This window comes from Schistocerca gregaria, chromosome 9 (assembly GCF_023897955.1).
Source record: "Schistocerca gregaria isolate iqSchGreg1 chromosome 9, iqSchGreg1.2, whole genome shotgun sequence".
NCBI lineage: Eukaryota > Metazoa > Arthropoda > Insecta > Orthoptera > Acrididae > Schistocerca > Schistocerca gregaria.
This window is the reverse complement of record NC_064928.1, coordinates 133,843,083-133,866,417: the sequence shown is the minus strand read 5'-3', so window position 1 is coordinate 133,866,417 and position 23,335 is coordinate 133,843,083. Positions and strand designations below refer to the sequence as shown.

The 23,335-nt window shown below is 45.6% G+C and overlaps 1 protein-coding gene across 1 annotated transcript in view; it reads left to right on the top strand.

Moving 5' to 3' along the window:
• LOC126291467 (uncharacterized) overlaps positions 1-23,335 on the top strand; it is a 2,161,958-nt gene that overhangs the window by 1,968,881 nt on the left and 169,742 nt on the right. The window contains exon 23 of the mRNA XM_049984978.1: positions 6,319-6,470. Within this exon, the coding sequence (XP_049840935.1) occupies positions 6,319-6,470 (152 nt within the window). The remainder of the gene's footprint in view (positions 1-6,318; positions 6,471-23,335) is intronic.

The window sequence follows — 23,335 nt, the reverse complement described above, 5'->3', positions numbered from 1 at the left end:
TCTCTTGTCAGGCAAAGACGCTTTGTAAACAATAATCACAGTCCTTGGAATTATATGAACGCACTGTTTCACACAGAGAGAAATGTTTGGGTAGTCTGTTAGATAACGATGTGAAGTGGAGCTGACTTCCTGACATGTAGGATCGCATTTTCGATCAACTATACAATGTATATTATAACCGGGATCATTCTTCCTGAGGAAAATAGATAATGGGATCCAGGTAGAAGATCTTAAGTTGAAAATAGGCTAATGCTGATAGGATGGAGTTGTCCTTCCAATCTGTAATATCCATCTTGTAACAGCGAGGAATTTCTGGCAAGCTAATAGTTCTGGAACAAAGATGACGTTATGAAACTTAGCATCTATTGCTAACCTTTGAGGCTACTGCAGCGATTATGGGCATTTTTCTTGAGATGCAGAACATACAATGCGACTCAGGGAGAACGTCAATGCGCAGCAGACTTTGAAGTCAGGGCAGCGACAGTTTTAAAAGATCAGACGCTTTACCTGCAAGTCCTTTATCTACAGGCTCGATCTGCTCGCAGCATTTCAGCTGCATCAAGTGCAATCTGTAGAAATTTGTAAAGAAAGGCTCATGTAAGGCAGCAAGAAAACATAACTAAAATGAAAAAGTACATACAGGATTAACATACATAATCAAGTCATTTTAGAACAAAAAAAAGAGTATGAAATGATCCAGCTTTCATAATAATATGATAATAAGGGGCTGCCAGGTAGGTAAAATACTAACAATTTCCACTCACAATGAGTAATAGTGTCTGGTTAGCTAAACGAGCTATCATCTGCTGAAATAGTGATCAAACCATAGACCGCTCCGCTCATCTGCGAAATAATGTAAAAAGTGAGCAGCTAGCGGTCCCCTATTTCCATAAAACGGATTAAAAAAACCCAGTTACTCAAACTGAAATTGTACTTAATCCCCAGCAAAACTGTCCAGCATAAAACTATTTCAAGGCACAGCACGCAACTGACATGAAGTAAGTAACAGGACTGAAAATCATAGCATACCTAACTAGCTCAATCGGCAGAAAGCAGCGCATTGCGAGGCCACGTGGCTAGGAGCTAAATTTACCAATACCAATCGCGCGCACGGGATTGTGTACTACACAGGACGTAGCTGCGATTTCAGAGATCGGTATCTTGTGGAGTGCGCATGCGGGCTGTACTTTGATCACCATTTCTACATATGGGCACTCCGCTAGCTCACCAGACACCTTTACTCATGATGAGTGGAGATTATTGGTGTTTTACTGACCTGGTAGTCTCTTACTAGGATTTTATTCTTATTAGTTGCCTCTTTCCTATAAATCACGGAAGCGTTATATGTGATATTATTTTTGGCATCCGTTACTTAGAAAAAATTTTCTGATTATGAACGCTTGGTCATCCCAGTCTCTTTTTTTTTCCAATCTGAACATGACTTGATTTTGTATGTTCATCCCATATACAGGGCGTCTCAAAAAGAATCATCTGATTTTTTTTACATAAATCATAACTATTATCTTATTTGAGAGATCGTTCGTGAACTACGTAATGTTGAAAAGAGCAAACTCTGGAGCTAGGTAGCAGCAGTGTGCGCTTGCTTCAGTTCTAGTAAAAATGGTGTCGGGACAATAGAAAGCTTTTTATGTTCTACGTTTTGCTCAGCGTGGGTCAGTAATAACTGTTCAGCGTGACATTCTCAGTCTGGTATCTGCCTTACCGACGATCAACTTTATATGATCATTCCATTTTAAATCACTCCTAATGCATACTCCCAGATAATTTATGGAAGTAACTGCTTCCAGTTGCGGACCTGCTATTTTGTAGGTAAGTGATAAGGGATCTATCTTTCTATGTATTCGCAGCACATTACACTCGTCTACATTGAGATTCAATTGCCATTCCCTGCACCATGCGTCAAATCGCTGCAGATCCTCCTGTATTTCAGTACAATTTTCCATTGTTACAACCTCTCGATACACCACAGCATCATCTGCAAAAAGCCTCAGTGAACTTCCGATGTCATCCACCAGGTCGTTTATGTATATTGTGAATAGCAACGGTCCTATGACACTCCCCTGCGACACACACCTGAAAACACTCTCACGTCGGAAGACTTCTCTCCATTCAGAATGACATGCTTCGTTCTGTTATCTAGGAACTCTTCAATCCAATCACACAATTGGTCTGATAGTCCGTATGCTCTTACTTTGTCATTAAACGACTGTGGGGAACTGTGTCAAACGCCTTGCGGAAGTCAAGAAACACGGCATCTCCCTGTGAACCCGTGTCGGCCCTCTGAGTCTCGTGGACGAATAGCGCGAGCTGGGTTTCACACGACCGCCTTTTCGAAACCCATGCTGATTCCTACAGAGTAGATTTCTAGTCTCCAGAAAAGTCATTATACTTTAACATAATACGTGTTCCAAAATTCTACAACTGATCGACGTTAGAGATATAGGTCTATAGTTCTGCACATCTGTTCGACGTCCCTTCTTGAAAACGGGCATGACCTGTGCCCATTTCAAATCCCTTGGAACGCTACGGTACACCGCTGCAAGAAGGGGGGCAAGTTCCTTCGCGTACTCTGTGTAAAACCGAACTGGTATCCCATCATGTCCAGCAGCCTTTCCTCTTTTGAGCGATTTTAATTGTTTCTCTATCCCTCTGTCGTCTGTTTCGATGTCTGCCATTTTGTCATCTGTGCGACAATGTAGAGTAGGAACTATAGTGCAATCTTCCTCTGTGAAACAGCTTTGGAAAAAGACATTTAGTATTTCGGCCTTTAGTCTGTCATCCTCTGTTTCAGTACCATTTTGCTCGCAGAGTGTCTGGACATTTTGTTTTGATCCACTTACCGCTTTGACATAAGACCAAAATTTCTTAGGATTTTCTGCCAAGTTAGTACATAGAAATTTACTTTCGAATTCATTGAACGCCTCTCGCATAGCTCTCCTCACACTACATAATGTCATAACTACCACATGAAGTTGTACAACATGAAAGGGACTCTCCAAAATTTAATGTGTTTTGTGCATTTTCACAGGAAAAGGTGGATGGTCCATTTTTCTTTGCGGGGACACTGTTTCGGGAACCACATATCTGGATAGGCTTGAGAACTTTCTTTTCCCCCAATTGGAGACTGATTCGAACGACTTGATGGATGGGACACCGCCACACTGGCGTCTGGAAGTGCGGGAATTTTTAACTCAAAGGATTACTGAACGATGGATCGGTCGCACTAGACCAAATGATTCAGCCTTACATTGCTGGCCTCCAAGGTCACCGGACCTGACAGTATGTCTTCCAATTTGTGCAGATTGCATTTGACGATGCGGCTAAAATGCTGTGAAATTGGTCGTACCTATAAATAATGGGTTTACAGCTGAAGCGATAATATCTTTTCAAAAGAATATCAGTAGTTTATATATAGACAAATTTAGGAGTGGGAATGATTTAACCACAATTAAGATCTCATTTCCAGCTTCTGAGGTTATAAGGGGTATTTGTGTGGTAGAGACCATACAGCATGATCCAAAGAAATGTTTCTGGCATGATTACTACTTATCAGAGGAGAAATGGAGTTGCTGTTTCCAGGTTTGAGAGCGTTCATCCGACTTCAAAGCTAGAGGGTCATTGTAACTGAGGAACACATTATGATCTGAAAAGACAATATTGGATGGTCCTGTCCATCCTCTGTCAGCTGCTATCAGAGATCATTCAAGTTGTAGAACGACATACAATGGATGCTTATGAGGGACATGCTTATGAGTTGAAAATTAGGACGTTGTACTGCAATAAATGTAACTTGTCTGCTATGAGAACTTTCTTTCCAGTTTCTGAGCGTATAGGGACTGTCTGCAGAGTAGTGGACGGACAGTGTTACTTGTAGAGATATTTTGGGTTGACAGCTAGCTAACAGATAGGTTACCACTTCTGAGACTTTCAGAAGACACAGAATGTGATCTGTATACAGGGTGTTACAAAAAGGTACGGCCATACTTTCAGGAAACATTCCTCACATACAAATAAAGAAAAGATGTTATGTGGACATGTGTCCGGAAACGCTTAATTTCCATGTTAGAGCTCATTTTAGTTTGTTCTTCCACCTACGCTCTTTTCTTTGTTTGTGTGTGAGGAATGTTTCCTGAAAGTTTGGCCGTACCTTTTTGTAGCACCCTTTAGATGAAGTAGGTCTGACTACTAGATAACACACAAAGAGTGGAGCTGACTTTTTAGGCACATTTACTTTTCCAACCTCTGTGACTATAGTTTGTGCAATGGGAAGTTCAAATGGTTCAAATGGGTCTGAGCACTATGGGACTTAACATCTTAGGTCATCAGTCCCCTAGACTTAGAACTACTTAAACCTAACTAACCTAAGGACATCACACACATCCATGCCCGAGGCAGGATTTGAACCTGCGACCGTAGCAGTCCCGCGGCTCCGGACTGCAGCGCCCAGAACCGCACGGCCACCGCGGCCGGCTGCAATGGGAAGATTCACAATGAAATCTAGGGAATTGTTTATGGGTTGAGAATTAGCAAATAGCATTTGACTAACCGAGTTCCTCTGGATTAAAATCTTGTTTATAAGTTCTGAAACCATCAGGAATATCGGTACAGTAGAGTAACAATATGATCTGTAGAGACGATGTTGGGTTTAATGTTATATAATAGCTAGGGAACGGAGCTTACTTGACCAGTTTAAGGAGCTTCCTTCCAACTTTGAGGCTCTCAGAACCATTCTTGTGGTAGACAATATACAGTTTAAGCCATCTATCAGGAAGGGGATGGAGCTGACTTGGACACCATTAGGATCTTTTCTCAACTTGCAAGGATATCTGTACTGTAGAGGACACATAATATGATCTAGATACATGATGATAACAACTAGCTAATACTAACAAGGGAACCTCCCTATCGCACCCCCCCCCCCCCCCTCAGATTTAGTTATAAGTTGGCACAGTGGATAGACCTTGAAAAACTGAACACAGATCAATCAAGAAAACAGGAAGAAGTTGTGTGAAACTATGAAAAAAATAAGCAAAATATACAAACTAAGTAGTCTGTGCGCAAGATAGGCAACATCAAGCACAGCGTGAACTCAGGAGAGCCGTCGTCCCGTGGTTCGTGTGAACAGCTGCGAACGAGAGGGCCTTGGTTCAAGTCTTCCCTCGAGAGAAAATTTTATTTTTGCAAAGTTATGATCTGTCCGTTCGTTCACTGACGTCTCTGTTCACTGTAATAACTTCAGTGTACGTGTTTTGCGACCGCACCGCAAAACCGTGCGATTAGTAGACGAAAAGACGTGCCTCTCCAACGGGAACCGAAAACATTTGGTCACAAGGTCATAGGCCAACCGATTCCTGCACAGGAAAACACGTCTGATATATTCTATACGACACTGATGACGGCATGTGCGTCACATGACAAGGATATGTTGTCGACTCACCTAACTTGTACACTTGGCGAATGGGTAAAAAGATTCTTCTACCTTGCCCGATTTAGGTTTTCTTGTGTATGTGATAATCATAAATAAAATAAAATAAATTTAGCTTTTCACGCGATGGAAAACTTGAGCTAATGACCTCTCGGTCCGCAGCTGCTCACGCTAACCACAGGACCACGGCGCGCCTGAGCTCACGTTATCCTTGATGTTGCCTATCTTGCGCATGGACTACTCAGTTTGTATATTTTTCTTTTTTTCTTTCATAGTTCCACACAACTTCTTCCTGTTTTCTCCATTGATCTGTGTTCAGTTTTTCAAGGCCAAACCACTGTGCCAACTTATAACTAAATCTGAGAGGGGTGCAATGGGGAGGTTCCCTTGTAAGGAAAAAAGGCTGACTTGCCAGAGCACAGGATTCTTTTCCCAATGTGTGGGATTATCAGAAACAATTTTTATGTTAGCGAACAAACAATATGTTGTGTCGAGATGATGTCGGGTTGACAACTAGCTGACATAAAAGAATGGAGCTGACTTGGCCCAACTGGTGTTGCTCTCCAACCTCTGTCGTGGGTCATTCATATAGTGGAAGGGCATACATTTTAACCCAGGGAAGTGGTTCAGGTTGAGAAATAGCGAGTGGTACTGGACTGGAGCTGAGCTGACTCCCCCAGACCCAGACCTGCATGCCCCTCCTAGCGGAGACCACCACGGGAGTAGCGAGGACTGCGCGCGTGTAGTCCCGTGGGAGCGCTGTGGCTGGCACGCTGCTCATCCGCCTCCGCCATTGGTCCGCCGCTGCCTGCCAGGTCCTGGCGAGAGTCCCTCGTGTGGTGAGGAGCTGTGTGTTGTTGTGACTGCCACAGGCCCAAAAGCGTGCCCTCGTCGCCCATGGTGAAGCGCGCCTTCTCCCGCCTGGGCAACCTCACCGCCGGCTGGGGCCGCTCCATCCGCAAGCAGCATTCCCAGCTTTCCGCCGACGACAAGAAGAAGTGGTCTTCGTCGCAGGACTGCTCCAGTAAGTACACGCCATGATTTCAACTTTTGTTCTCAGCGGAAACCCCTAGAGCAGGGCTTCCCAGCCTGTGGTCCGCAGACCCCTTAGGCTCCCGCCGGCTCTTTCTACGGGGTCCGCGGCCACCTTTCACCAAATCGTGCAAAATAATGAGTAAAATTATTGAATAAAAATGTGAAAATCAAATTCATCACTATTTTCTTTTCGTGTGTGAAACATGTGTACTTTTACTTCAGGTCGTATTCCCAAGCAGTCTTTGCGCTTCCTGAGTGAGAACGTATACACAGTTTAGTGCAGGAGAATGCGGCTTCTCTGATCGACTGTTTCGCAACAATTCGGGGTCGTTTGTGTGCTGGGTCACGGCGCTAGATGCGCTGAAACCTTTTGCGCATGAGCGGTGCGAGCTTTGTCGACCAATCACAGCTCTCGCTGGCACGTATGCGGCCCTAGGCATCATTAAATGTTAAACTTGCTTGTCAGTGCACTGCCTGTTTCATAAGTCGATTTTTGACCAATTTATTACTTCTAACATAGATCGGTGGCTGAAGTCAGGATCATTGAAGAAGGCTGCAGTTTCTCCACAAGGGAAGTTTCCAGTTGAAATAAATGAGGAGGGAGGACAACCAAAGGAAAACGTTACATACATTTGAACATTTTTCTTCGGATTTCACGAGAAACCACACACACACACACACACACACACACACACACACGAATGTTACGAAATATGCATGCTCCTAACACAACAGTAGCCAAATACACTCCTGGAAATTGAAATAAGAACACCGTGAATTCATTGTCCCAGGAAGGGGAAACTTTATTGACACATTCCTGGGGTCAAATACATCACATGATCACACTGACAGAACCACAGGCACATAGACACAGGCAACAGAGCATGCACAATGTCGGCACTAGTACAGTGTATATCCACCTTTCGCAGCAATGCAGGCTGCTATTCTCCCATGGAGACGATCGTAGAGATGCTGGATGTAGTCCTGTGGAACGGCTTGCCATGCCATTTCCATCTGGCGCCTCAGTTGGACCAGCGTTCGTGCTGGACGTGCACACCGCGTGAGACGACGCTTCATCCAGTCCCAAACATGCTCAATGGGGGACAGATCCGGAGATCTTGCTGGCCAGGGTAGTTGACTTACACCTTCTAGAGCACGTTGGGTGGCACGGGATACATGCGGACGTGCATTGTCCTGTTGGAACAGCAAGTTCCCTTGCCGGTCTAGGAATGGTAGAACGATGGGTTCGATGACGGTTTGGATGTACCGTGCACTATTCAGTGTCCCCTCGACGATCACCAGAGGTGTACGGCCAGTGTAGGAGATCGCTCCCCACACCATGATGCCGGGTGTTGGCCCTGTGTGCCTCGGTCGTATGCAGTCCTGATTGTGGCGCTCACCTGCACGGCGCCAAACACGCATACGACCATCATTGGCACCAAGGCAGAAGCGACTCTCATCGCTGAAGACGACACGTCTCCATTCATCCCTCCATTCACGCCTGTCGCGACACCACTGGAGGCGGGCTGCACGATGTTGGGGCGTGAGCGGAAGACGGCCTAACGGTGTGCGGGACCGTAGCCCAGCTTCATGGAGACGGTTGCGAATGGTCCTCGCCGATACCCCAGGAGCAACAGTGTCCCTAATTTGCTGGGAAGTGGCGGTGCGGTCCCCTACGGCACTGCATAGGATCCTACGGTCTTGGCGTGCATCCGTGCGTCACTGCGGTCCGGTCCCAGGTCGACGGGCACGTGCACCTTCCGGCGACCACTGGCAACAACATCAATGTACTGTGGAGACCTCACGCCCCACGTGTTGAGCAATTCGGCGGTACGTCCACCCGGCCTCCCGCATGCCCACTATACGCCCTCGCTCAAAGTCCGTCAACTGCACATACGGTTCACGTCCACGCTGTCGCGGCATGCTACCAGTGTTAAAGACTGCGATGAAGCTCCGTATGCCACGGCAAACTGGCTGACACTGACGGCGGCGGTGCACAAATGCTGCGCAGCCAGCGCCATTCGACGGCCAACACCACGGTTCCTGGTATGTCCGCTGTGCCGTGCGTGTGATCATTGCTTCTACAGCCCTGTCGCAGTGTCCGGAGCAAGTATGGTGGGTCTGACACACCGGTGTCAATGTGTTCTTTTTTCCATTTCCAGGAGTGTAGTAGAAGTGAACAGACCATAAGCGACAGCTTGTCAACAGCGAACAGTTTGGACGTGACGTTGATTACTCTTGGAGGGAGAAAGCTCCATCGTGTGAAATTTCAATTACCAAGTAATTTTAATCAGGCTATATTCTGTTGAACGAAGATAGTAAATCCACTAGTGAGTGTCTGGATATAGTGGGAATTCAAATTGGATCGTTAATTTCGAGTTGTTTTCATTCATCTCTAAACCAAAGACTATTGATACTTCAGGGGAGGGGCGGGGGGCCATTCGGAACATGGCACCTGCATTAAGAAGCTTTCAGTTCCCATGGGTTTCGCTCTGAAATTTGAAGTTACTGTGCCGTTGACTGACCAGGGGTCCGCCATGGATTTTCGACTGAACAAGGGGTCCGCCAACTGAAAAGGTTGGGAGCCCTGCCCTAGAGTATGTGGTGGCACATTAAGTACCAATGTCATTTCATCCTCTGGATTTCTACCATACATCTGCACCTTCATCTATATCCATACTCTGCAAACTACTGTGAGGTGCTTGGCAGAGGGTACATCAAAGTAAATCACGTATTATGGCTGCTTCCCGACATGATCGCATGTGTTGTACGGAAGAAAGACTCCCTAAACTCCTTCACTCTGTTGTAATTTAATCTTGTCCCTGCTGTCTCTATGAGATTGATACCTTTGGGATTGAACGACATATACACGGTGTTACATAAAGGTACAGCCAAACTTTCAGGAAACATTCCTCACACACAAATAAAGAAAAGATGTTATGCGGACATGTGTCCGGAAACGCTTAATTTCCATGTTAGAGCTCATTTTAGTTTCGTCAGTATGTTCTTCCACCTACGCTCAATGGAGCACGTTATTACGATTTCATATGGGATACTCTACCTGTGCTGCTAGAACATGTGCCTTTACAAGTACGACACAACATGTGGTTCATGCACGATGGAGCTCCTGCACATTTCAGTCGAAGTGTTCGTACGCTTCTCAACAACAGATTCGGTGACCGATGGATTGGTAGAGGCTGACCAATTCCATGGCCTCCACCCTCTCCTGACCTCAACCCTCTTGACCTTCATTTATGGGGGCGTTTGAAAGCTCTTGTCTACGCAACCCTGGTACCAAATGTAGAGACTCTTCGTGATCGAATTGTGGACGGCTGTGATACAATACGCCATTCTCCAGGGCTGCATCAGCGCATCAGGGATTCCATGCGACGGAGGGTGGATGCATGTTTCCTCGCTAACGGAGGACATTTTGAACATTTCCTGTAACAAAGTGTTTGAAGTCACGCTGGTACGTTCTGTTGCCGTATGTTTCCATTCCATGATTAATGTGATTTGAAGAGAAGTAATAAATTGAGCTCTAACATGGAAAGTAAGCGTTTCCGGACACATGTCCACATAACATATTTTCTTTCTTTGTGTGTAAGGAATGTTTCCTGAAAGTTTGGCCGTACCTATTTGTAACACCCTGCATGAGTACATTCTTCATTTAAAACTTGTTCTTCACACTTTGTGAAAAGCTTTTGGCAAGATGGTTAGCATCTACACTGAAGAGCAAAAGAAACTGGTACACCTGCCTAATATCGTGTAGGCCCCCGCGAGCACGCAGACGTGACGTAACACGACATGGCATGGACTTACGTAACACGACATGGCATGGACTCGACTAATGTCTGAAGTAGTGCTGGAGGGAATGGACACCAAGAATCCTGCACGGCTGTCCATAAATCCTCAAGAGTACGAGGGCTGGAGACCTCTTGTGAACAGCACGTTACAAGGCTTCCCAGATATGCTAAATAATGTTCATGTCTGGGGAGTTTGGTGGCCAGCGGATTTAAACTCTGAAGAGTGTTCCTGGAGCCTCTCAGTGGCAACACTGCACGTGTGGGATGTCGCCCTGTCCTGCTGGGATTGCCAAAGTCCGTCGGAATGCACAATGGACATGAATGGATTCAGGTGATCAGACAGGATGCTTACGTATGTGTCACCTATCAGAGTCGTATCTAGACGTATCATGGGTTCCGTATCACTCCAACTGCACACGGCCCACACCATTACACAGCCTCCACGAGCTTGAACAGTCCCGTGCTGACATGCATGGTTCGTGGATTCATGAGGTTGTCTCCATACCCGCGCATCGTCATCCACTCGATACAATTTGCAAGGAGGCTCGTCCGACCAGACAACATGTTTCCAGTCATCAACAGCCCAGTGTTAGTGTTGACGGGCCTAGGCTAGGCGTAATTCTTTGTGTCACGCAGTCATCAAGGATACACGAGAGGACTTGGGCTCCGAAAGCCCATACCGATGCTGCTTCGTTGAATGGTTCACACGCTGACACTTGATGACCCAGCATTGAAATCTGCAGCAATTTGCGGAAGGGTTGCACTTCTGTCGTGGCCGAGTGGTTCTAGGCGCTGCAGTCCTGAACCGCGCTGCTGCTACGGTCGCAGGTTCGAATCATGCGTCGGGCAAGGATGTGTGTGATGTCCTTAGCTTAGTTTGGTTTAAGTGTAGGGGACTGATGACCTCAGATGTTAAGTCCCATAGTGCTTAGAGCCATTTGAACCATTTGCACTTCTGTCACGTTGAACGATTCTGAATCTTTTAAATCTTGATGACCTGTCATTGTAGCAGCAGTAACCGATCTGACAACTGCGCCAGACACTTGTCTTACATACGGGATGCCGACCGCAGCGGTGCATTCTGGCCGTTTACATATCTTTGTATTTGAATACGCATGCATATACCAGTTTCTTTGGCGCTCCAGTGTATATTCAACGTTTTCAGCATCTTCTTGAGACCTTCTATGGATTCAGCCAACCCTGTGCTCATTTGTGCTGCCCCACTTTCTTTATGGTCAATATCCCCTGTAGGTTCTATTTGGTACGTGTCCCACAGTTTTCATTAATATTCTAGAATGCGTCGCACTAGTTTTTTTTTTAATCAGTCTCCTTTGTAGCCTGATTGCAGCCTATCAGAGAAGCGAAGTATGCCAACTGCCTTACCTACTTCTAAGCGTATATAATAATTCCATTGAATACCCCTGCAAATTGATATACCTTATTATTTATAAGAGTTAACTGATTCCAACTGTGGCTCATTGATGTTGTAGTTTTATGAACTGCACTATTTTACGATTCTGAACATTTCAGACAAGTTTCCAATCTTTGCACCTCGTTGAAATCTTACTATGTGTGCCAGGTCACAACGTACAACATTAACAGAACGGGCCCCAACATACGTTCCTGGGGCCCTCCTACATCTACCGATGACTATCCATCCAAAGTAATATCTGGACTATTATACACTCCTGGAAATGGAAAAAAGAACACATTGACACCGGTGTGTCAGACCCACCATACTTGCTCCGGACACTGCGACAGGGCTGTAGAAGCAATGATCACACGCACGGCACAGCGGACATACCAGGAACCGTGGTGTTGGCCGTCGAATGGCGCTGGCTGCGCAGCATTTGTGCACCGCCGCCGTCAGTGTCAGCCAGTTTGCCGTGGCATACGGAGCTTCATCGCAGTCTTTAACACTGGTAGCATGCCGCGACAGCGTGGACGTGAACCGTATGTGCAGTTGACGGACTTTGAGCGAGGGCGTATAGTGGGCATGCGGGAGGCCGGGTGGACGTACCGCCGAATTGCTCAACACGTGGGGCGTGAGGTCTCCACAGTACATCGATGTTGTCGCCAGTGGTCGGCGGAAGGTGCACGTGCCCGTCGACCTGGGACCGGACCGCAGCGACGCACGGATGCACGCCAAGGCCGTAGGATCCTACGCAGTGCCGTAGGGGACCGCACCGCCACTTCCCAGCAAATTAGGGACACTGTTGCTCCTGGGGTATCGGCGAGGACCATTCGCAACCGTCTCCATGAAGCTGGGCTACGGTCCCGCACACCGTTAGGCCGTCTTCCGCTCACGCCCCAACATCGTGCAGCCCGCCTCCAGTGGTGTCGCGACAGGAGTGAATGGAGGGACGAATGGAGACGTGTCGTCTTCAGCGATGAGAGTCGCTTCTGCCTCGGTGCCAATGATGGTCGTATGCGTGTTTGGCGCCGTGCAGGTGAGCGCCACAATCAGGACTGCATACGACCGAGGCACACAGGGCCAACACCCGGCATCATGGTGTGGGGAGCGATTTCCTACACTGGCCGTACACCTCTGGTGATCGTCGAGGGGACACTGAATAGTGCACGGTACATCCAAACCGTCATCGAACCCATCGTTCTACCATTCCTAGACCGGCAAGGGAACTTGCTGTTCCAACAGGACAATGCACGTCCGCATGTATCCCGTGCCACCCAACGTGCTCTAGAAGGTGTAAGTCAACTACCCTGGCCAGCAAGATCTCCGGATCTGTCCCCCATTGAGCATGTTTGGGACTGGATGAAGCGTCGTCTCACGCGGTCTGCACGTCCAGCACGAACGCTGGTCCAACTGAGGCGCCAGGTGGAAATGTCATGGCAAGCCGTTCCACAGGACTACATCCAGCATCTCTACGATCGTCTCCATGGGAGAATAGCAGCCTGCATTGCTGCGAAAGGTGGATATACACTGTACTAGTGCCGACATTGTGCATGCTCTGTTGCCTGTGTCTATGTGCCTGTGGTTCTGTCAGTGTGATCATGTGATGTATCTGACCCCAGGAATGTGTCAATAAAGTTTCCCCTTCCTGGGACAATGAATTCACGGTGTTCTTATTTCAATTTCCAGGAGTGTACATGGGTAAAATGAAGCTACTGGCAAAAAGTAATCTATGAGAAACGGTCCGTGACTTGAATAGTTCAGTCAATAGAGCATTTTCCGCGAAAGGCCCCAGCTTCGAGTCCTGTTCCGGGGCATAATTTTAATCTGCCAGGTAATTTCAAATTTGGGCTGATTATAGGGTGTCCTACTAATCGAGTTCTAAGTTTATAATTGAAATTGACTCCCCTCTCTTGACCTTTTTTCGATTTGTTTTCTGAGTTGGAATAAAACTTCAGTTAATCAGCTCATTTGCATAGCAGCTAACTTATTCAAAGAAAGTTCTTATAAACTGTGTTAGATGCTTTGCTTTCGTGTACGTAGATGAATAAGTTCTGTAGTTGTTAAACACTAAAACAAGCGAGAAACGCGATTCTTTTAAATCCATTCCGCAACATTGAAATGTTTCTATCATACTTCAAGCTGCTCTTCTCGTAAATTGGAGGCTTTTGAATCTGAAATGTAATTTAGTTGGAGGGAACGAAATTGGTGGTATAAACACTGACTTGCATTTTTTCTTTTCCAATTAATATTTCAGTTTATATGACGTTGTTTACAAGATTTTTTTGCGAGGCGATGCTGAGCGAATTTAGGTATTCTTTTAAGAAGTTTATGCTCTCGTCTTGGTTCGTCGTCATATCAATGGACTTACTTATTTTTTCTTCACATCGTTTTCTATTTTGGTAGATATGTTTGTTGAACTACGTTTTTGTGGCTAAATTTGTTCGCCCACGAAACCATTATTTGCTTACATAGTTTCTCTATATAAGGGAATACACTTTTTTCCCAGTAAGCTCCTCCTCTGTCTTAACTGTGTTGCACAACTTATCGGTTAAACAGCTTTGCTGAATTGCGGATCAATACAATGTTTGCTGTCTCGAACTTGTGTTGTAGAGCATTCGAGAATATTCGAGAACATTCGAAAGTATTCTGGAACAGTCGAAAATATTCGTTAACTCAAAAACATTATGGAACAAACTCCAATTTTTTTTCCTTGAAAAATGCACGATTCGAAACAGACAGAGATGTCCTGGTGACTTCCACGATGTGATGACGATCATTTCTGACACTCAAATGTCCACCATCACAACATTTGCCACCGCACATCCACTTTAGCGAACATCTGGGGCGAGGGGGTCCACTGGGGGCCGAACAGCACAGTAACCCTGACTTGGGTGTGGGGCGGCGGTGGAGCGAATGGACTGCTGTAGCCTGTTGTGGGATTGTGAACCACTGACCACTGAGGGCTACAGCGGGGACGAAGCGTCTCCGTCGTTTCTCGGTCCCCAGTTCAATACAATACAAATAAGGGAAATCAGAGCTCGTACGGGAAGATGTATGTGTTCATTCTCTCCGCGCGCTATACGAGATCGGAATAATAGAGAATTGTGAAGGTGGTTCGATGAACCCTCTGCCAGGCAGTTAAATGTGATTTGCAGAGTATCCATGTTGATGTAGATGAATACAGCTGGACTTCTGAGCAACGTGAAGCTTCCACATGAGTTAACTTTCGTTCTTTCGTATCTGAGAAGCAACAGCCAAAACATATTGAAAATACTGGTTGCCTGTGAAGAAGATTACCGAAATTGGATATGATTGCAAGTGATAATAGTGCTGGAGAGGAACAGTAAGCTTTTATTTGATCAGTTCTATATACGTTATGTGATCAAAAGTATCCGGAAACCTGACTGAAAATAGCAAAGTTCGTGGAGCCCTGTATCAGTAATGCTGGGTTTCAGTATGGTGTTGGTCCACCCTTAGTCTTGATAACAGCTTCCACTCTCGCAGGCATACGTTCAGTCAGGTGCTAGAATGTTTCTTGGGGAATGGCAGCCCATTCTTGACGGAATCCTACAGACGCTAAAGTAACCTCTGGCGTATCCAGGGGAGTGTTATGGGACCATTGCTTTCCACAATATATATAAATGACCTAGTAGATAGTGTCGGAAGTTCCATGCGGCTTTTCGCGGATGATCCTGTAGTATACAGAGAAGTTGCAGCATTAGAAAATTGCAACGAAATGCAGGAAGGTCTGCAGCGGATAGGCGCTTGGTGCTGGGAGTGGCAACTGACCCTGAACATAGACAAATGTAATGTACTGCGAATACATAGAAAGAAGGATCCCTTATTGTATGATTATATGACAGCGGGACAAACACTGGTAGCAGTTACTTCTGTAAAATATCTGGGAGTATTCGTACGGAACGATTTGAAGTGTAATGATCATATAAAATTAATTGTCGGTAAGGCGGGTGCCAGGATGAGATTCATTGGGAGAGTCCTTAGAAAATGTAGTCCAACAACAAAGAGGTGGCTTACAAAACACTCGTTCCACCTATACTTGAGTATTGCTCATCAGTGTGGGATCCGTACGTACCAGGTTGGGTTGACAGAGGAGATAGAGAAGATCCAAAGAAGAGCGGCGCGTTTCGTCGCAGGGTTATTTGGTAAGTGTGATAGCGTTACGGAGATGTTTAGCAAACCCAAGTGGCAGACTCTGCAAGAGAGGCGCTCTGCATTGAGTTGTAACTTGCTGTCCAGGTTTCGAGACGGTGCATTTCTGGATGAGGTATCGAATATAGTGCTTCTACCTACTTACACCTCCCGAGGAGATCACGAATGTAAAATTAGAGAGATTCGAGCGAGCACGGAGGCTTTCCGGCAGTCGGTCTTCCCGCGAACCATACGCGAGTGGAAAAGGAAAGGGAGCAATGACAGTGGCACGTAAAGTGCCCTCCGCCACACACCGTTCATTAGCTTGCGGAGTATAAATGTAGATGTAGATGTAGAGTGCTGCACTGAGGAGAGGTATCGATATTGGTCGGTGAGGTCTGGGACAAAGTCGGCGTTCCAAAACATTCCGAAGGTGTTCCATAGGATTCAGGTCAGGACTCTGTGCAGGTCAGTCCATTAAAGGATTGTTATTGTCGTATAACCACTTCGACACAGGCCGTGCATTATGAAAAGGTGCTCGATCATGTTGAAAGTTGCAATCGCCATCCCCGAATTACTCTTCAACAGTGGGAAGCAAGAGGGTGCTTAAAACATCAGTCTAGGCCTGTGGTGTGATAGTGCCACGCAAAGCAACATGGGGTGCAAGCCCCCTCCATGAAAAACACGACCACACCATAACACCACCGCCTCCGAATTTTACTGTTGTCACTACACACGCTGGTGGATGACGTTCACCGGGCATTCGCCATACGCACATTGTGTACCGTGATTCCTCACTCCACACAATGTTCTTCCACTGTTCAAAGGTCCAATGTTAACACTCCTTGCACTAAGCAAGGCGTCGTTTGGCAATTACTGGTGTGATGTGTGGCTTATGAGCAGCCGCTCGACCATGAAATCTAAGTTTTCCCACTTCCCGCCTAACTGTCACAGTGCTTGCAGTGGACCCTGATGCAGTTTGGAATTCCTGTGTAATGGTCTGGATAGATGTCTGCCTATTACACGTTACGACCCTCTTCAACTGTCGGCGGTCTCTGTCAGTCAACGGACCAGCTCGGCCTGTACGCTTTTGTGCTGTACGTGTCCCTTCACGTTTTCTCTTCACTATCACACCGGAAACAGTGGACCTAGCGATGTTTAGGATGTGGAAATCTCACTTACAGACGTATGTCACCAGTGACACCCAATCACCTGACCACGTTCCAAGTTCGCGAGCAAGCCGCTGCGGCCGAGCGACCGCTACGGTCGCAGTTTCGAATCCTGCCAAGGACATGGATGTGTGTGATGTCCTTAGGTTAGTTAGGTTTAAGTAGTTCTAAGTTTTAGGGGACTGATGACCTCAGATGTTAAGTCCTATAGTGCTCACAGCCATTTGAAGTCCGGGGAATTCCGCGGAGCACCCCATTCAGCTCTTTCACAATTTGTAATGACTACTAACGTACCCGGCAGTAGGTGGCAGCACAATGCACCTAATCCGAAAAACGTATGTTTTTGGGGGTGTCCGGGTACTTTTGATCACATAGTGTATCCACAGCATAGTTTAATCTTTCGTCCTGTAAAAAATTATGAGGTTTGGAAAGTATAATTACTGCATCTGTCGAATCATTCCTTCATATTCCCTGCTATATTTTCTGACAAAAACATCCTACGTTACTGAGGTCTATAATTTGAAAAAAAGAAAAAGAAAAAGAAAAGATTTTATTAGGTACACTGAAACTAAACTAGTAGAGTCTAGTAAAAATGATTTAGGCATTCCCAACAAGCCAAGTAAAAAATGTAACTGACGCGAGACGTTATAAAACTATTGTTAAATGTTTTGTCGTTCCCCTGAAAAGAGTTCATTTTTGATGAGGGTCGTTTCAGTTATAGTCTTCACTTGATTTAGACGCGATCGGTTCGCTGCTGCATTGCTATTAGAGACACTACAACGTTGACACAGTACGTTTGCACATCCTCAACTTAGCACTGACTCCTCACAACTGAATAGTCGAATGACATCCGTTGTTTACAGTTGTTAGTTAGAAAAAATGGTTCAAATGGCTCTGAGCACTATAGGACTCAACTGCTGTGGTCATTAGTCCCCTAGCACTTAGAACTAATTAAACCTAACTAACCTAAGGACATCACACACATCCATGCCCGAGGCAGGATTCGAACCTGCGACCGCAGCAGTCTCACGGTTCCGGACTGCGCGCCTAGAACCGCGAGACCACCGCGGCCGGCCTGTTAGTTAGAACTGTTACTATAGTTACTGCAATGACTTCACTTATTCACCAGGAATAAAATCAGTCTCGGAACGTTTTGAATGGACAACATGTGCCCGTGTCTATACGGGGTGCTACAAAAGGTACGGCCAAACATTCAGGAAACATTCTTCCCACACAAATAAAGAAAAGATGTTATGTGGACATGTGTCCGGAAACGCTTAATTTCCATGTTAGGGCTCATTTTAGTTTCGTCAGTGTGTACTGTACTTCCTCGATTCACCGCCAGTCGGCCCAATTGAAGGAAGGTAATGTTGACTTCGGTGCTTGTGTTGACATGCGACTCATTGCTCTACAGTACTAGCATCAAGCACAAAAGGTTAGAGTTCATCACGAACGTGGTTTTGCAGTCAGTGCAATATTTACAAATGCGGAGTTGGCCGATGCCCATTTGATGAATGGATTAGGACGGGGCAATAGCCGTGGCTCGGTGCGTTTGTATCGAGATAGATTTCCAGAACGAAGGTGTCCCGACAGGAAGACGTTCGAAGCAATTGATCGGCGTCTTAGGGAGCAAGGAACATTCCAGCCTATGACTCGCGACTGGGGAAGACCTAGAACGACGAGGACACCTGCAATGGACGAGGCAATTATTAGTGCAGTTGACGATAACCCTAATGTCAGCGTCAAAGAAGTTGCTGCTGTACAAGGTAACGTTGACCACGTCACTGTATGGAGAGTGCTACGGGAGAACCAGTTGTTTCCGTACCATGTACAGCGTGTGCAGGTACTATCAGCAGCTGATTGGCCTCCACGGGTACACTTCTGCGAATGGTTAATCCAACAATGTGTCAATCCTCATTTCAGTGCAAATGTTCTCTTTACGGATGAGGTTTCATTCCAACGTGATCAAATTGTAAATTTTCACAATCAACATGTGTGGGATGACGAGAATCCGCACGCAGTTGTGCAATCACGTCATCAGCACAGATTTTCTGTGAACGTTTGGGCAGCCATTGCTGGTGATGTTTCGATTGGGCCCCATGCTCTTCCACCTACGCTCAATGGAGCACGTTATCATGATTTCATACGGGATACTCTACCTGTGCTGCTAGAACATGTGCCTTTACAAATACGACACAACATGTGGTTAATGCACGATGGAGCTCCTGCACATTACAGTCGAAGTGTTCGTACGCTTCTCAACAACAGATTCGGTGACCGATGGATTGGTAGAGGCGGACCAATTCCATGGCCTCCACGCTCTCCTGACCTCAACCCTCTTGACTTTCATTTATGGGGGCATTTGAAAGCTCTTGTCTACGCAACCCCGGTACCAAATGTAGAGACTCTTCGTCCTCGTATTGTGGACGGCGGTGATACAATACGCCATTCTCCAGAGCCGCATCAGTGCATCAGGGATTCCATGCGACGGAGGGTGGATGCATGTATCCTCGCTAACGGAGGATATTTTGAACATTTTCTGTAACACAAAGTGTTTGGAGACAACCTGGTACGTTCTGTTGCTGTGTGTTTCCATTCGATGATTAATGTGGTTTGAAAAGAAGTAATAAAATGAGCTCTAACATGGAAAGTAATCGCTTCCGGACACATGTCCACATAACATATTTTCTTTCTTTGTGTGTGAGGAATGTTTCCTGAAAGTTTGGCCGTACCTTATTGTAACACCCTGCATAGGAACCCACGTGTGGAAACGTCATTCAATGACGCTACAGATCACCGGTTATAGGCGCCGGCGCCTGTAAATATTGTATATATAGCGTGATTCCGTGACGACGTCACTAACTTTCAGGGATGATGGAGAAGAATAAATGTATCGATTAGAGGTAAGGGACCTTGGCCCATAAGCTACCAAGTCCAAAATAATAAGCGAAAATCGTTGTGATACCTCTGACGGTGGGATACATGTACCGGTAGTGTTGTTGCTAAGATAGTTGCTTAGGCAACTTTCAGATAGTATGGATCACGACAAGAAACAACGCCAAGTAAACATGCGTTCCAAAATGCATACGTGAGAAGCTATGAGCACTTGTTCATCTTTTCTATTGTGAAACACTGCTCCTGTATTCAGCAAGAGTTCATAGCTCTTAAGGTATGCATTTTGTAGCCGATGTTTATATTTCTTCTTGTTTTTGTCCATACTGTCACCTCTGAAACTTGCAACAACAGCGCCGGTACATGTATTCCAGTGTCAGAGATATCAAAACCGTTTTCGTTCGTAAGTTTCGACTCGTCCGTTTCCGGTACAGGGACCCTTAGCTCTAATTGATACATTTATCCTTCTCCATCATCCTAGAAAGTTTGTAACATCATCACGAATACAACCAGTACATGCAGGGTGAAAAGTATTTAAACTGACAAACTCTGGGAGGTTGTAGGGGACATCAAAACAAATATTTTTCCTTAATACCATTTTTTCCTATGAGGAGTGTTTTAACCGGGAGAAGAGGATTTCTCTGGCGGCAAATTAATTAACAAAAACTTTTTCATTTTTTTGACCAAGATACAACACATTAACACAACCCAATTTCACAGTAAAAACTCCAGGAGTGTCCTGAATTGTGCCTGCTGCTGCTACTATCCGGGCAACCAGATCCTGTTCTGATCCAACAGGAGTTGCGTAAACAAGATTGGGCATCTCTGCTCACACAAAAAATTCAGAGGGTACATATCTGGGGATCGAGCAGGCCATGGTACAGGACCACCTCCGCCAATCCACGTTTCTGGGAACCATCGGTCGAGGAATCAACGCACACGACGACTGAAATTTGCCGGCGCTCCGTCATGTTGGAACCACATGCGTTGTCTTGTAGGGAGAGGGACATCTTCCAGCAATGCTGACAATGCTCTGTCGACAAAATTGTAATAGTGCGTGCCATTTAATGGCCTAGGTAGAGGATACGGCCCAATTAAACCTGCTGTGCAGCTCGTCTGTTGTGGTGCCCTACGCAGTACGCACAAGCCATATCAGTGTACTCACTCCAGGTGTATCGCTCCATTAGTATACAGAGACAATGCACTACTGCACTGGTGGAAGCAGTTGCCTACAACTGAAGATCGTAATACGGCCTCTAACAACTGAAGAGTATAATACGGCCTCCACCGGTTTAAATAATCCTCATAGGAAAAAATGACATTCGGGAAAAATATTTATTTTGATGTCCCCAACAACCTCCCAGAATTTGTCGGTTTAAATACTTTTCACCCTGTATATGCAAATACAAGTGTCGGCGCCTATAACTTTGACGCTCCGTAGCGTCGTAGGATGACGTTTCCGGACATAGGTTCCTACGTAAGACTTGATCAACTATGTCGCCTCTACACCTCTAGAAGTGTGTAAGAAATCCATAGTGGGGAATACCTTGGGTTGAAGATGGGGCACAGCGAAATGTTTTACGTAAAGTTGTAGGAGACAAAGAGGGTCACGCATTGATGTTAATGACCGTGACCCCGAACGCGATTTTCAGGGGTATTTTGAGCTTAAAGTGATTTTTTTAGTTGGTAACCCTAATATTTGATCTAAGATTTGAAAAGCGCATCAATTTTTACGTATGAAATGATCACATTATTCAAGGTGATGGCAAGGTTCAGTCAAGCTGAAATGAGCTAATATGTCTTTATTTCTAGTAGGGATTAATTCGGAATAGAGGAGGAATGCAGCAAAATACACTGTTAGATGCAAACTGGAAAGGGAAATAAGGGTCACGTATCATTACCAATAACCAAGATTTTAAGGGTAATTATCGAAAGCCATTCGAAGGTTGAATTTTGTTTCATGGAAACCGCTACTTGTGACGTCGGATTTGGAAAGAGTAAACAGATATTTTAAACTGTAAGTTTTATTTAAAGTGTTTATTGGCGAAATTAAATACATCACAGCGTATAAGTGTTATTGTGACACTTGCGAGACAGAACAAACATAAATAAAACTCAGATCATTGATTTAGAAGTCGTTAAATGGGTCTCTTCGCCTCTCATTACCTTGGGATACCCCTTCCAGCTTGCATCTAGCTTTATGCTTTGCTGTATTCTTCCTGTGTTCTATATTAATTCCTATTAGATGTAAAAACGTATTTGCTTATTTGACCTTCATTGAATTAGCCATGACCTTGAATAATGTATAATTTTATACGTAAAATTTGCCGCTCTTTTCAAATTTTGAATCAAATATTAGGGTTCCCATTTGGAAAAAAAATCACTTTTACCTCCAGATTGCCTTAAAAGTTACGTTCCAGACAACGGCCATTAATAGCAATATGTGACCCTCCTTGCCACCTACAATATTTTTCTAAACCAAGTTGCTGTATCTCGTTTGTATTCCGAGTTATTCCCCATGATTAATTAATTTTTTACAATTCTACATCGCTACAGAACACAAACACTGAAGATCCAAATAAAGTGGTACACCTGTCTAATAGTGTAGGGCCCCGACGAGCACGCAGAAGTGCCGCAGCACGACGTGGTATGGACTCGACTAATGTCTGAAGTAGTGCTGGAGGAAATTGACACTATGAAGCCTGCAGGGCTGTCCATAAATCCGTAAGAGTACGAGGGCTGGAGACCTCTTGTGAACAGCACGTTACAAGGCTTCCCAGATATGCTAAATAATGTTCATGTCTGGGGAGTTTGGTGGCCAGCGGATTGAAACTCTGAAGAGTGTTCCTGGAGCCTCTCAGTGGCAACACTGCACGTGTGGGATGTCGCCCTGTCCTGCTGGGATTTCCAAAGTCCGTCGGAATGCACAATGGACATGAATGGATTCAGGTGATCAGACAGGATGCTTACGTGCGTGTCAGAGTCGTATCTTGACGTATCAGGGGTCCACATCACTCCAACTGCACGCATCCCACTCCATTACAGAGCGTCCACCAGTTTGAAAATTCCCCTGCTGACATGCAGGGTCCACGCATTCATGAGGTTGTTTCCATACCCTCACATGTCCATCCGCTCGATACACTTTGAAACGAGACTCGTCCGACCAGGCAACATGTTCCCAGTCATCAACAGCCCAATGTCGGTATTGACGGGCCCGGGCGAGGCGTAAAGCTTTGTGTCGTGTAGTCATCAAGAGTACACGAGTGGGCCTTCGGCTCCGAAAGCTCATATCGATGATGTTTCGTTGAATGATTCTCTTCAGTCATCGTTGGTCCCGTTCTTGCAGGATCTTTTTCCGGTTGCAGCGATGCCGGAGATTTGATGTTTTACCGGATTCCTGACATTCATTATACACTCGTGAAGTGGT